The sequence below is a fragment of the Raphanus sativus genome, chromosome 1, assembly GCF_000801105.2.
Source record: "Raphanus sativus cultivar WK10039 chromosome 1, ASM80110v3, whole genome shotgun sequence".
Classification (NCBI taxonomy): Eukaryota; Viridiplantae; Streptophyta; class Magnoliopsida; order Brassicales; family Brassicaceae; genus Raphanus; species Raphanus sativus.
Window position 1 is genome coordinate 7,906,754 of NC_079511.1, and position 14,756 is coordinate 7,921,509.

Here is a 14,756-nt window from a genome sequence, read left to right on the forward strand (position 1 = left end):
GTTTCTTCTTGTCGTTTACCTCATTTTCTTGTATTGTCTTTTGTTCCCCAAGTATGTTTTGAATGGGACGAGTACATGAGCTACCCACTTTTGAGATTTCATCATCTTTTGTTTGTATGATCTATCTCTGATTTCCAAATTAGGATGGGACATGTCTCTATGCATAATCTATTTTCTTACTACTAAATAGGTAGCTAAAACAGCTATTTTGTCACGGATCACATAATGTACTCTTCTCCCTTTTTCTTCTCAATGAAAACCACAATTTCGATTAGAAATTAATTGGTTAGAGGACCACTATCAGTTTATCACCATTTCCCACGTTCCATTTATTCGGGCTTAGCTAGTTTTTATCACACTTGTTGATCCAACAAGTTTTTTTATACATTACCCAATACAACAACGTTCGTTCAACATCTCAGCCCAATATGAATGTTTGAAGAATAGAGGCCAGAGGGAAAGAATTTTGCAGTGTTATTCTATACTACCATTTATTTATTTTTGTCACAATACTAGCATTTATAGTAATAAGTTAATAACTAATGACGCTTGGACCTACGTAGAATGCCATCAAGGGTCCTTGTTAACAAAACAAGTACCAACAAATCAACTATAGACTCATACTCTTGTCTAATATTTCGGCACTTTTCCGTCAACATTATTTCTGCATTTAATTTCTATACATGTTTTATAACTAGAAGACAATTTTTTTTTTAAATGGATGTCTTGTGTTCCTATCTATATTTCAAATTTAGCTGAATATAATGCATTTTTTCTTTATAAAAAGTGTTGTTTAATTTTTTTTATAAAAAATGTTGTTTAATTTTTTTAATACATAACAAGATAGTTATTTTTTTGTTTTATTTCTATATATAGATTACTTTGTTTATTTCTGTTAATTAATAAGCTAAAACAAAAAGGATGAATTAATCTAATATATGAATTGGAAACACAAAACAACAACACTTATAATAAAACAAAATTTAAAATCTAAATGATATTTAATATGAAATAGAAGAAATATCAATTTAGTAAGATGTTTTAAGAGTTAAGACTACTAATCTTTCTAACCCTTTTCATTAACATTAAGCATAAGATAGTAAAAATTCATTAGTCATCTAAAAACGAAATAGCAATCTTCCAAAAATTAGATCAAATATCTTTCTCTGTGAAAAGAAATCATAAAACCAAAATATCAAAAAGTGGGGAGGTCTATTGATACTTAATGCAACCATCTATCGACTACCAGCCTACATTAAATGTTGCAGCAAAAATATAGAAGCAAAAATTGGAAAAATCACCACATCAACAAAATTGGACCCCACTTCCTTCTTAATTTTTCATTCAATTCTTCTCCCAACCATCTCTTTGCTGTCTTCATAACTATCTCATTTCTTGTTTGAACCAAGAAAAATATTCAAGGACCAGTTTATCTTGAAGATAAGAGGAGAAAAAAACCAAAAACCAAAAAAGAAAAAGAAGAAGACGTGTTTTGTTTGTTTCAGTCAATCCAAGTTCATGTGAATAGAAACGAGTCCAAGTTTGTTGTTCATGCAACTTTCTCACGACTCTGTTACACTAAACAGCTCTTTTCTCCTGAATCTCTCCTACTTAACCTGATTCAATCCAATTCAAAGTTCACACCTTTTCCATTTTCTCGACAAAACCTTTTCAGTTTTCTTGGACTTTTGTTTTTTTTTTCTTATTCTCCAAGCAAAACTCCTCTGTTTTTGGCTACTAAATGGAGATAGAAGCAAGCAGACAACAAGCCACCGTACCGGTTTCGGTCCCCGGGGGAGGGAACTTTCCGGTTGGTGGGTTAAGTCCCTTGAGTGAAGCCATATGGAGAGAGAAAACACCAACTGAGTTCGTTGGAGATGTGTCCGCGAGGCTTACGTGGCAAGATCTGACGGTGATGGTTACCATGGGAGATGGCGAGACTCAGAACGTTCTTGAGGGTCTAACCGGTTACGCCGAACCGGGTACTCTAACGGCTCTCATGGGTCCTTCTGGCTCTGGAAAATCTACCATGCTCGACGCTCTGGCTAGCCGCCTCGCCGCTAACGCTTTTCTCTCAGGAACCGTTCTTCTTAACGGTCACAAAACCAAACTCTCCTTTGGAACAGCTGTTAGTACCATTTTTATTACACATCTTTTAATCTACAATCTTTTAAGTTCATAGAAAAGAAGAATCAAAGTTTGTTAAATTTATAAAAATAAAAATAATTTAGCAAAAAAAGACTTTATAAAAATAACTCCCCACTTTTCAACTTTATATAAAAAATACAAATTTTCAGACACATATATGCTTGTGCATAGGTTTTAGTTGTTGCTTGTGTTGATTTGAAATGGTATAAGAATGTTCTTGGATTTTGGATCTTAGCTATAGTTTTTTGTTTGCTTGCTATTGACTCATGTAGTTTTTTGTTTGTTTGTTTGTTCTGGTAATTATTTATTTACAGGCTTATGTGACGCAAGACGATAACTTAATCGGCACGTTAACTGTGAGAGAGACTATATGGTATTCAGCGAGAGTTCGTCTTCCTGACAAGATGTTACGGTCGGAGAAGCTTGCCCTAGTGGACAGGACGATAATAGAGATGGGTCTTCAGGACTGTGCTGATACTGTTATAGGAAACTGGCATCTGCGTGGGATTAGTGGTGGAGAGAAGAGACGTGTCAGTATTGCTCTTGAGATTCTCATGAGACCTCGTTTACTCTTTCTTGATGAGCCGACAAGTGGTCTTGATAGGTAAAGCTTTCACAACAACTTCTAATTTAGGTTATATGAAACTAGTTAAACCTAATTGTTTTTTTGTTTGTTTCTCTGCAGTGCTTCTGCTTTCTTTGTGACTCAAACATTGCGAGCACTATCACGAGATGGAAGGACTGTGATTGCATCGATCCATCAACCTAGTAGTGAGGTTTTCGAGTTGTTTGATCGGTTGTATCTGCTCTCTGGAGGCAAAACTGTTTACTTTGGTCAAGCTGCAGAAGCTTATGAGGCAAGAAACCTAAACCATCAATCTCTGAAGAAAATCTTGAAAACTAATCCATGTCTTCTTTTTTTTTTGGTATGAAAATGCAGTTTTTTGCACAAGCTGGGTTTCCATGTCCTGCGTTAAGGAACCCTTCTGATCATTTCCTGAGATGCGTAAACTCAGACTTTGACAAAGTTAGAGCCACTCTGAAAGGTTCTATGAAGCTAAGGGTACTGAAACATCTTTACCTTTTTTTCAACTGCTTTCAAATCTTACTTTCTGATCAAACTTGTTAATTCTACTTCTCAGTTTGAAGCAAGCGATGATCCTTTGGAGAAGATTACCACAACCGAAGCTATTAGACTCTTGGTAGACTATTACCACACTTCTGACTACTATTACAATGCAAAAGCCAAGGTTGAGGAGATATCACAATATGTAAGTACTCTCTGTTCTTTTCTCAAGCTTGGATGAGTGACACTGGTTTCTTTTAACCCGTTTCAACCCTACAGAAAGGGACTATTCTTGACTCTGGAGGCAGCCAGGCTAGTTTCCTTCTCCAGACATACACTCTAACCAAGCGATCCTTCATCAACATGTCAAGGGACTTTGGATATTACTGGCTCAGACTCCTTATTTACATCTTGGTCACCTTCTGCATTGGAACCATCTATTGGAACGTTGGGACTAGCTACAGCGCCATTCTGGTATTTGCTCATATTATCAATTTCTGAAATTTTAATCTCACCTCTCACCATGTCCTTGCTTTTGCTGTTTCAGGCACGAGGTTCATGTGCGTCTTTCGTCTTTGGCTTTGTAACATTCATGTCAATCGGTGGGTTTCCTTCGTTTGTTGAAGACATGAAGGTAAGTTATTCCCTCCTGTAGCTTTCTTGAATGAAACCAAACGGGTTTGTTAAACTGAAAGTGATCGCAGGTCTTCCAAAGAGAGAGACTGAACGGTCACTACGGAGTAGCTGCGTTTGTGATAGCCAACACACTAGCTGCAACACCGTTCTTGATCATCATAACTTTCATCTCCGGGACGATTTGTTACTTCATGGTGGGTCTGCATCCAGGATTCACTCACTACCTCTTCTTTGTTCTCTGCCTCTATGCAAGTGTCACCGTTGTGGAGAGCTTGATGATGGCGATAGCTAGCATTGTTCCCAACTTCCTCATGGGTATCATCATTGGAGCTGGGATTCAGGTGCTTCCCTCATACCTGAAACCTTTCTTTAAAGTATAAGTAGAAGCTCTTCTTGAATCAGCTGCTTCATTGTGTACTTTTTGTTTCAGGGGATCTTCATGCTGGTTTCTGGATTCTTCAGGCTTCCAAATGACATACCTAAACCTTTCTGGCGTTATCCAATGTCATACATTAGCTTCCACTTCTGGGCACTACAAGTAATAACGTTCAAACCACACACTTCATAGCAGCTCATCATCATGTGACTATAATATTAATTTGGTTTTGTTTCTTTGTTCTTCAGGGTCAATACCAGAATGATCTGAGAGGCTTGATGTTTGACAGCCAAGGGAGTGCTTTCAAGATTCCTGGTGAATACGTTCTTGAGAACGTCTTCCAGATCAACTTGCACCGATCAAAATGGATTAACCTCAGTGTGATTCTCAGCATGATTATCATCTACCGCATCATCTTCTTCATCATGATCAAGACCAACGAGGATGTAACTCCTTGGGTCAGAGGCTACATAGCAAGAAGAAGAATGAAGCAGAAGAATGGAACTCAGAACACCACTGTTGCACCAGATGGTCTTACTCAGTCTCCCTCTCTGAGAAATTATATTGCTACACGAACCAATGGAGGAGCTCCCAGATGGTAATGAGTTTGAGCTTGTCCAAGTCGTTTGAGGACACTTCAAGAAACTTTTTCAAAGCAAAGCCCACCATATTTCACTAGGCCTGCAATATCAGATATCTCAAATGTAATGCGAGAGCAGATAAACTTGAGTGTGTTAGTTATAGAAAATATTGAAACCACGGATTTGTCTAAAATAATCACTACCACTTTTATTCTAGTAATTGCATCACAGTTTGCATTGTACCAATGATTACAAGCTTTGTTTGTACATTTTCACATGAAAATTTGAGCTCTAACAAGTTTCAAACACCCAAAGAACCTAAAAATGGACTATTACTTCTTCCTGCATTAATTAGCTTCTGCTTCAGCAATCTTCTGCATTTGTTGTGTTTCACATCTGATCACTTGCACATTGTAGAATAGGCGACCGTGAGTATCACATGGAGATGCAGTAAACATAAATTTAAATTGACAAGGCATGAGTACCCTGCATAACCAGCCTCCAAAATTCTCTCTACGTGATACCAATGGGTGTATATTGCACTTATGAATCCCGATATACATGCCATTTTTCATATCTCTTTACTCCATGCAGGACAGGTCTAAGTCTGGGAGCAGTAATGCAGTCTGAACAACAACATCCCTTCAAGTCGACCACACATTCTGCACAGCATCTGAACCAAAGATATAGGTAAGTTTGAGAAACTTCCTTCAAGTCATTTTTTTTTGTTACTAGACATAAAGAGATGAAACAGAAGTTATGATGCGACTCACAAGAAAAGCAGATTGCAATCGAGGTTTGCACAGTTCCGATGTCTTAGTTCCTCAACTTGTGAATCGCAAATATAGCATCTTGCAAAACTTGTATCCACAGGGGTTTGTGGAGTTATTCTGGATTCTTCATCCACGGTGCTGTTACTGTAGGCAGCTGGTGGGAGAGAGAGACGAGAGTCAAACACAAAAAGATTCCCAACCCATTCAGATGTGCCTTCTTCCTCAAGATAATGGGAAACTCCACCCTTCAGTGTATACAGATTCTTGAAACCCCGCTGTCTGGAAAAGAAAATGACTTCTCACAAGAAAGTTATTTGGGAAAACTTTACTGGAGGAGATGTTAGTATGAGAGTGGAGTAAGAGAAGACATAGTGGTACCTCAGAACTGTTGAATATACATCGCAACGTATACCTCCAGTGCAGTACATCAGTATATCTGTGTTTTCCTTGTCAACATTTATCAAAGGGTCTGAAGGAGCTTCCTATAATATGAAAGCACAGTCAAAATTATATAGAATTATATAAGACTTGTCTAGTCACTTTCTCTTAATCTACAGATTGTAAATAAGAAGTTTACAGCTTAGGATTAATTGTACCTTTTCATCAGAAAGCCCAAAAGAAGTGTTCCGAAAGCAATCAACTTCAGGTCTACGTGCCCCACGAAAATGACCAACATCCCACTCATAACCTGCTCAAATAAAATACCAGTAGGTTTAACTAGAGCGATATGTGGTGCACTGCAAGAATCACAGACTATCATAAGTGATTAGTCATGTAGTTACTAGATAATAAGAGGAATCAAGACTGTTCTGTTACTAACTTACTGTAGACAAATGGAAAGTAAAAAGAAATACCGTTTCTGACATCCAATAATATGCAGCTTCTGCCACAATCTGAAGGTGATGCTTCACCGTCGTCATCGGTTAATTCTTTCAGTTTCTCTTTCCATTCAGACGGTTCTAAGGGTTTTGCTCGCATCGGTGGATCAAGTAGAGGAAGGTGCGAAATGCCTCCCTCATACTAAAGAACAAAAATAAATAAAAACAGCTACTGTTGAGTAATCATATACTATATCACTAGAATCAAGAATCCTGGTGTTGAAGGGAAGTGGCTTGCCTGCACTAAGGAAGGTTTGTTCTGTAGCTTCAACTTAGGGAAAGCATGCCTACCGATAGCAGGAGACATCTGAACAAGTATATCCGAGAATCTCTCATCTTCTTTCAACCACTCAACATATGCAAGAGCGTCTTTAGATGGTCCACTGTACTGCAAAGAAAACAAGAATTACAAAAGTGAACACACATGATTTTGTCACTAGATTGATATAGTCACATGGGTACCTGTGCGTTGATTCCTTGTTCATTGAGATATATCCGACCACGTATATTCAAATCCTGTAAGGTGTAATAACAAAAAAAGTAAAAGAAAAAAGCTTTTAATTATATGAACCTAAAGAGAATGCTTTCAGTTCACGACTCTGAAGAACGGAACCTGTAAGAAAGAGAGGTGCTTTGCAATCTCAGCGGATGGATCTTGGATTGATACAAAGCGATAGAAGTTCACCACGATGAAGTCTTCTCCTTCATCGTCGAATTTCGCGTGACTGTTTCTTCCTATGTTTCGGCATTTGCAGGAGAAGGTCCATCGTATGCTTGGTGGTTGCTTCGAGACGAGAGGTACTGGTCGTGAGAAGGTCTGAGTATCTGAGACATGTTGTTTCAATCGAAGAGTTTCCGTGAAGAAACGAGTTCTGGTTGAAGCAAGAGGAAGTGGAATAGTTAAGGAGACTGAGAGTGCCGGAGATGCTCTCATTATCTTCTCAGCTTGGACAAGAGACCACCCGCATCATTCTTCACTTAAGTTAAACTCACGGAATCTTAGGAGATTTATTTTATATAATTATAGCCCAACTCAAGCCCAATTTAGGCCTACTAATCACAATTTAATATGTCAGAAAACCCGGTTTATTCACAGGTTTGCTTTGGTTTTCATTTTGTAAAAACATTTGAGAAACATTCCGTAAATTTTTTTTTTTTTTACAATGATCGTGCTAATGACAGTTTTTCTTCCAACTTTTGTTTTTCTTTTTCTAATCAAAATATAATAATGAAAAAAATGATTTTAATCGAAGCTATTTCATTTATTGAAATTTTAGTACAATTTACACTCATTTTAAAAGTAAACTTAAAATCAGATCTATGCTATAGCAGCTATGAAAATCAAATGGTTTGTGAAAAGAAAAGAATTAAACATAAGATTTAGACTTTTTTTTGTCGGTTATATGAGTCAATTTGATCTAATCCAGCATTATCATTTATCCACCAGTCAAAGAGGAGAAGTATTTCGTCAGGGATGATCGAAATATGACGTCACGCCTCGTGAAGCTTTGACAATTCTCACGTCAACGAAATTATTTTGTGCTTGCCCACTACGCTAATACAGGTATATTTTGATCAACATTAGATGTAGTTTGGCTTTGTAAGAAACACGCACGGCCTATAAATATAATCTCATCTCTCATCTCCTTTTCAAATCATACTGAAAAAAAGTTTCCATAAAAAGAAAGTTTCCTACAATGTCATCACTCCTCTATATCTCCCTCCTCTTAGCCGTCTTTATCAGTCACCACGGAGCCACCACGGAAGCAGCGGCTCTCGAACCAGTAACCGACATCTACGGTGGACGTCTCATATCAGGCACCAAATACTACATCTTGCCTGTAGTTCGCGGTCGCGGCGGGGGACTAACCATGTCCAAACCCGAAAACAAAACATGTCCTAAAAGCGTTATCCAAGACCAATACGAAGTCTCACAAGGCCTACCGTTAGAATTCTCACCATCAGACAAATCAAGAATCATCCGCGTCTCAACAGATCTCAACTTCAAATTCTGTGCAGCTTCGGTCTGGAACTTAGACAATTACGATGAGAAGACGAATCAGTGGTTCGTTACAGCCTGTGGCGTCGAAGGGAATCCAGGTCAGGCGACGGTTGATAACTGGTTCAAGATCGAGAAGTACGAAGATGACTACAAGATTGTGTTTTGTCCAACTGTTTGCGACTTCTGCAAAGTCATGTGTAGAGACGTTGGCGTCTTTGTGCAAGATGGGATGAGAAGACTTGTTCTAGGTGATGTTCCACTAAAAGTTATGTTCAAAAAAGCATAGTTACAACAATGTAACCTTCTATAATAATAATTGAGTTTTTTTTATTTTATTTTAACAATACTTGTTTCTACATCTTCAATCTAAACCCTTTTTAGAGACCATCACCACGGAAGAAAGGTCCATTGAAGAAGGAAGTGGAGAAAGTACCACCACTGTTGGGGAATAGAGTGAGGAAGCAGATGAGTCCAAGGACTAAACCCCAAGCGAATCTATCGTCTCCAAGAGGTGTGATCTCATCTTTTGCAGGTGTTTCTTCGCCGCCACGGAAGAAAGTTGCAAAGAGCCCCCAAGCTAAACACAAGACGCTTCCGCTGAGACCTCCTATACCGAGAAGGAGAGAGGTTGCAAATGAGAGGATTGCAGCTGTGCTTCTTCCAAACATGGCTTGAGCGATCCGACCACCTTCGAGTCTTCCACATGGTAATAAGTTCAATGAAGTAACGACCATACCTGAAACAAGTTTAATGAAAGCTTAGAGAATGATTAAACATAGTTTATGAAAGAAACATAGTTATGAAAATTTACCTAAAAGACCAGCGAAAGCGAGAGGATCAACAGGAACTCCAACTCCTTCGACTGCATTTGGTAATACATTGCCGAGATCATCCGCGTAAGGACCAACGACAAATTGGATAAAGGAAAGCAACGGGTTATTATCCAAGAACTGTGGCCTTATATACCTATAAAGAATGTTTGAAACACACACATCAGAGACACAGTAGTACATGGAACAGTTACAGAAAGAAAAAAAGTTTCGTTTATGAATCCTTACAAAGCGTTTTCTCCTCCGTTGAAACTACCATCAGATATAAACGCAGCAGCTGCAAGAAGCAGCGAGGTCAGGTACGCACTAGCTGTACGCGCCACTGGGATATCAAACAACGCCTTTTTATTAGGAAGTAATGACTCGTAGTTGTTCATAACTCCTAAGCAGCCTGTCCAGTTCGATGGCACAAGAAACGACGGGCTTAGTTTGACACCGTGCCGCGCAGCTGTCACTCTGGTTGCTATCTGAAACAAACAGTCAAGGGTTTATTCAGTTCGCACTATAACAATCACAGCAATGTATAGCTAGCAATCTTGAAAATGCTGCAGGGTTTACCTCTGAGACACCTAAGATGGAAAGGAACCCACCAAAGAGAGGGACAACGTTAGCAATGTAGTCGTCGAAGGTGGCGTCAGGTTTAAGGAAGAAACCACTCATAAGAGCTATAGTTCCAAAGGTCGTTACACATAAACTGATTGCAGTGATATACCCCCAAGGAGTGCTTAATCTAGTCGATTCAAATTGAAGATCTATTTCTGCTTTAGGTTGCACCATACACACCTTGTATACAAGCAAAACAAAGAACAAAACAACAAACAAGTTTAGCCTTAGTCCTGAGATCAAGACATCAGAGCTAGAGAATTATGAAGTCATTTCATATACCTGTTTTGTGATCTCATCGGACTTTTCTTCCATGAACCATACCACAACATCACGCCCTGCTGCTTCAGAAAGCTTTGCTTCAAGCTTAGGTGTGACCTCACCAATGGGTTTCCTCAGATTCCCAATGAAGATTCCTCCATCTCCAAACCGACGGACGTCCGTAGCGAAAAACGTATCGAAACCAAAACAGCTCTTTAACTGTAAACAACACACAAACAGTTTAAAACCATGCAGAGATCCTAAGAAGGAATAAATTCAGTTGTGATGGTTGTTGGTTTACCTTGTTGAGATCAAGAGCCTTGAAAGCCTCTTCTGCTTTCTCAAGCCTTTCTTTCTCTCTAACCAAACTATCACGAGCCAAGCTGTTGAATACTCTGATGATTGGATTCTCATTATTACTCTCTCTATTAAGCTCTTTCAGCTTACGATCAGTTCTCGTCTTCTCAAGCTTTATAGCAGCTTCTATTGATGGATTCCCCATGAACTTCTTGAACTCCTCGTCTGTCTTCCAATCCATCTCTTGCTGCTTCGATTTCTCTTCATCTTCTTCCTCACTGTTTTCAGGAGAAGGCGGGGCATTATTGTTGGACTGGTCCTCCTTCTGCTCCTCCGCTAACGCCACCGGAGAGGAAGCATCGTGCGCAGACTCGCGGACTCGATCATCTTCAGCTGAAAATCTCAAATGACTGCTGCGTCTTGTACTCTGTTTCACAAGGTTCAGAGATGTTGGTTTGTAACTGCCACGAAGACGAGAACTGTGACAAGAGTGGAGAGCTAAGGAAGATGAAGAGGGAGTCGTTGCAAAGAAGGAAGCCATGGTTTACGAGATTTCAGAAAAGTTGAACTTTGACGATGATGACGAAGCATCTCTCTGAGAATATATGAAGGGAGAACAGAGAAATGTCTGGAAAGTTTGAGAAGAAACTCAAACAATACAAGTGGTGACTAGATATGTAAGAAAAGTGACAAATGGTAAGAAAAGTGACAAATGTGTCACATCAGATCCAATCCAGTCCATGTAAGAAATGGAGACACGAGAACCAGATGAAATAATCAATTAGATAAAAAAGAAAAACTTAAAATCATTATCTGGGAAAGTAGAATCTGGTCGGAAACACTACAAAAGAAAAGGATGGAGAGAACAAACATATATAAAGATACGCAGAAATCCAAGTGCTTTTTTTTCTTGTCTAGGAAGAAGCAGCAGGAGCAGCAGGAGCAGCAGCAGGAGCAGCAGGAGCAGCAGCAGCAGCAGCAGGTACTTTCTCTTCAGCAGCAGCAGCTTCGAACGTCTCACCAGCTACAAGGTCTGGGACATCATCGTCATCCTCCTCTTGGATGGTTGCTGAGGCATTACCTTCACCAGGAGGTTGCTTCTTCAACTGCTCTGCTAGCTTCCTCAGATTGTCCATGTTGTCTGGCCCTGAAATAGAAATAAAATAAAAACATATGTTACAGATCTCTTTGATTTGGGGTTGTTGGTCTGGGAAGATCATGTAAAAGGTAAAATCATACCGAGCTGACTGAGGATTTGAGGAAGGATATCTTCCAATTCTACAGAAAAGCAACAACAAGATTTACGTTTAATCAGAGAAGATGCAATAAAGAAGAAACTAGAAAATAGACATGATGACGAAAAAGATGCATACTTTTGGTCTGAGGAGAACCGCTAACAACCCATGTGTTTGCAGCAATTGAAGCTTGAACTGATCCAAAAAGGAGACCAACACACAAACGATCAGCAACAACATGACAAAAGGTTTTACAGTTTCCAGAGTGTAAGTAAATATAAACTTACCCTTAGGATTGGTGAACTGAATAACAACATCATCTTTAAAGATGTTAACTTCTTCAATTCCTGGAATGGAGTTAACTCCAATTCTCTTCAAGGTGCTTTGAAGCTTCTTGTCATCAGTTGTATTGGTCTTGTGCACAGCCTTCTTCTTTCTGCAGTGACAGAGAGATCAAACAATTCATATAACAAGAACTGAAAATGGGAAAAAGAGACAAACGTTTACCTTCTGACTGTACCCTTTCCGCCAGTGCGGACAGTGTTGGCCATCTTCATCAACTTCTCCCTATTCATCTGTGTATGTATGTACCATACAAATCCAACATTCATTATGCAATTCATCAGATTCAAAAGAATCTCGTATATTGCAATTAAGACTAATGATTTCATTCATTAAAAATAATAATCAATGAGAACAAAAGTGAATCATTTTAGATGCGTATGAAAACGAGCTAATGGTACTATTGAGATTAGCCTAACAATCGATTTAAGTACTCTCTTTCAATCAAACATATACACACGGAAGTTGAAAAGCAACGAACATCGTCTTTTAAATTCCAATTACCGACAAAACTGAAAATCAGACAAACTCCTTTAAGAAGAAACGATAAGACACAACAGAAAAGAGAAATGGATTTACCTTGAGATTTGATTATTAGCTGGTTTCTCTTTGAAGAGTGCAAAGGAGATAAGAATAAATAAACAGAGAGAGATGCGGGCGGCGGAGAGAAGAAGGGTTCCCTCTTGCCTCTTTAACTAGATGCTATTCGGAGCAGAGCTTGTCTGTTAATCCAACGGTTAATATCGTGAGATCCACAAAGAAGCCTCGATCTCTGCCGTTGGATCGTGTAACAGAACTCGATAAGATTAATGGGCCAGTCATTCCCTGACTCGTAGGCCCAAACTAAGCTAGGCTTTCACAATTCTAATGGGCTCTTTTGTAGCCGTAAGCATAATATCGTTTAGAATTGCGTTCTACAGTGGTGCGTTTTGCACACGCCATTTTAAAATAGTGCACGCTATCAAAACGTTTGTTTCTATCAGTGAACAGATTCATTTGTTGACTAAAGTTTGTAAAGAAAAGGTACATTCGATTATTGATAATCTCAACATTGGTTTTATTACAAATATAAAGTTCATTCGCTCAGTATATGAAATACAAACGTTACACTGAAAGAGATATAGAGCCAAACACACAGAATCATTCAAAGATTCGCGTTTAAATACAAACGCAAACTCTTCTCTTACTGCTTCTTCTGGATAACATTCTCCAAATACCAATCATAAGTCTGGCGCAAACCATCTCTAAGAGAAACCTTCGGCGTCCATCCCAAAGACGCCAGCTTCGAGCTATCCATCAGCTTCCTCGGCGTCCCATCAGGCTTAGTACAATCCCAAACAAGCTTACCTTCAAACCCAACAACTTCCTTAACCAACTCAGCCAACTCCTTGATCGTCACTTCCACACCGCTCCCAACATTAACATGCTCAAACCCACTGTACTTATCCATCAAGAAGACGCAAGCATCAGCCAAATCATCCACGTGCAAGAACTCCCTCAACGGACTCCCGCTTCCCCACACCACGACTTCTTCAGCATTATTAGCTTTCGCTTCGTGGAACCTCCTCATCAGAGCAGGAAGCACGTGAGAGTTCTCCGGGTGAAAATTATCGTTCTGACCGTAGAGATTCGTCGGCATGCCGGAGATGGCATCCCACTGATGCTGAATCCTGTACGCTTGGCACATCTTGATCCCAGCGATCTTGGCGATGGCGTACCACTCGTTGGTGGGCTCTAGTGGGCCGGTGAGGAGAGCTGATTCGGGTATGGGCTGAGGAGCGAATTTGGGGTAGATGCAGGAGGAGCCGAGGAAGAGGAGTTTCTTGACTCCGTGGGTGTAGGCGGAGTGGATCACGTTAGTCTGGATCTGGAGATTGACGGCGATAAAGTCAGCTGGGTAGGTGTTGTTGGCGTGGATCCCGCCGACTTTGGCCGCGGCGAGGATGACGTGAGCAGGCTTCTCCGTGGAGAAGAATGACTCGACGTCGGATTGGTTGGTGAGATCGAGCTCGGAATGTGTTCGGAGGATGAGATTGGTGAAACCGGATTCTTGGAGTTTGCGGACAATCGCGGATCCGACCAATCCTCTGTGTCCGGCGACGAAGATCTTCGCGGATTTCTCCGACATAAACGAACCTGTTTTCATGTCTGAACAAAAATTACGAGAAAAATTATCAATTCCACAATCATGTTCATTAGCATCTTACGAAGGGGAATGTTATTTGTAATGAGATTTGAAGGATGACGTACCGGATCCAGTGGTGTCTCCCGCCATTGTAGAGTTTTATTGGATCGGAATATACAAGGTTTCTGCAAAGAGGATGAGAGCTATAGAGAGAAAGAGATTTTGACTTTTATAGAGACGAGTTTTTTCGAAGTCAACGTACAAAGGCGTAGATTTGTAGAAAAGTTACGATCCTCGGAGGATGGTAACGTGAGGATCTGATACTCCGCCGGCGATCTGAATTGTTGTCGGCCACTTCTTTTTTTATTTACCGGATGAGCCCTATCATCAGATTATTATTTTGTGGCCCATGGGCCTAGGATTGTAATCTCAGTCTCGGCCATTTTGCTTATTTTTCCGCCGGTACGGTATTGCACAGTAAACCGGACCAAATTTAGATTCGCAGCTACAAAAATTTAATCAAAACCTGTTTTTTTACGTGAAGTTCACGGGTTCGAAGTGCATAAACAAGGAAAGCAGAGAAATGAATGCAAGCAGGAACAA

General features: G+C 39.7%; 6 protein-coding genes across 7 annotated transcripts; 2 read left to right on the forward strand and 4 right to left on the reverse strand.

The window, feature by feature from the left end:
- The first annotated feature begins 1,409 nt into the window (after window positions 1-1,409).
- Window positions 1,410-5,023, forward strand: LOC108813633 (ABC transporter G family member 11). The gene is made up of 10 exons (XM_018586250.2): window positions 1,410-2,128; window positions 2,463-2,752; window positions 2,834-3,005; window positions 3,089-3,211; window positions 3,291-3,419; window positions 3,494-3,688; window positions 3,762-3,848; window positions 3,919-4,191; window positions 4,281-4,388; window positions 4,475-5,023. Exons 1-10 carry the CDS (start codon window positions 1,742-1,744, stop codon window positions 4,826-4,828), a joined length of 2,118 nt encoding a protein of 705 aa, XP_018441752.1. The 5' UTR covers window positions 1,410-1,741; the 3' UTR covers window positions 4,829-5,023.
- On the reverse strand, window positions 4,999-7,411 carry LOC108813642 (rhodanese-like domain-containing protein 8, chloroplastic). 2 transcript variants are annotated; one of them, XR_001943580.2, is made up of 9 exons: window positions 7,072-7,411; window positions 6,921-6,974; window positions 6,697-6,846; window positions 6,435-6,600; window positions 6,177-6,268; window positions 5,959-6,062; window positions 5,581-5,859; window positions 5,293-5,480; window positions 4,999-5,203 (listed from the first exon to the last, which is right to left on the reverse strand). XR_001943580.2 is itself a non-coding variant. In XM_018586261.2 (8 exons), exons 1-8 carry the CDS (start codon window positions 7,390-7,392, stop codon window positions 5,351-5,353), a joined length of 1,296 nt encoding a protein of 431 aa, XP_018441763.2. In that variant the 5' UTR covers window positions 7,393-7,411; the 3' UTR covers window positions 4,999-5,350. The 2 variants fall into 2 exon arrangements, 1 of the variants encoding a protein (XP_018441763.2); XM_018586261.2 differs by having other exon boundaries at window positions 4,999-5,480.
- A 671-nt stretch (window positions 7,412-8,082) lies between these two features.
- LOC108805229 (kunitz trypsin inhibitor 5) lies at window positions 8,083-8,801 on the forward strand. Its single transcript, XM_018577219.2, has one exon. The coding sequence runs from the start codon at window positions 8,156-8,158 to the stop codon at window positions 8,744-8,746; it is 591 nt and encodes a 196-aa protein (XP_018432721.2). The 5' UTR covers window positions 8,083-8,155; the 3' UTR covers window positions 8,747-8,801.
- A 36-nt stretch (window positions 8,802-8,837) lies between these two features.
- On the reverse strand, window positions 8,838-11,065 carry LOC108805205 (probable zinc metallopeptidase EGY3, chloroplastic). The gene is made up of 6 exons (XM_018577181.2): window positions 10,456-11,065; window positions 10,176-10,373; window positions 9,849-10,073; window positions 9,519-9,757; window positions 9,272-9,426; window positions 8,838-9,196 (listed from the first exon to the last, which is right to left on the reverse strand). Exons 1-6 carry the CDS (start codon window positions 10,990-10,992, stop codon window positions 8,838-8,840), a joined length of 1,713 nt encoding a protein of 570 aa, XP_018432683.2. The 5' UTR covers window positions 10,993-11,065.
- A 153-nt stretch (window positions 11,066-11,218) lies between these two features.
- LOC108859080 (basic transcription factor 3) lies at window positions 11,219-12,759 on the reverse strand. The gene is made up of 6 exons (XM_018632964.2): window positions 12,608-12,759; window positions 12,194-12,261; window positions 11,974-12,122; window positions 11,825-11,881; window positions 11,691-11,729; window positions 11,219-11,598 (listed from the first exon to the last, which is right to left on the reverse strand). Exons 2-6 carry the CDS (start codon window positions 12,259-12,261, stop codon window positions 11,366-11,368), a joined length of 546 nt encoding a protein of 181 aa, XP_018488466.1. The 5' UTR covers window positions 12,608-12,759; the 3' UTR covers window positions 11,219-11,365.
- Window positions 12,760-13,037: 278 nt separating this feature from the next.
- LOC108805219 (putative GDP-L-fucose synthase 2) lies at window positions 13,038-14,498 on the reverse strand. The gene is made up of 2 exons (XM_018577206.2): window positions 14,279-14,498; window positions 13,038-14,176 (listed from the first exon to the last, which is right to left on the reverse strand). Exons 1-2 carry the CDS (start codon window positions 14,301-14,303, stop codon window positions 13,212-13,214), a joined length of 990 nt encoding a protein of 329 aa, XP_018432708.1. The 5' UTR covers window positions 14,304-14,498; the 3' UTR covers window positions 13,038-13,211.
- Between the last annotated feature and the right edge of the window lie 258 nt (window positions 14,499-14,756).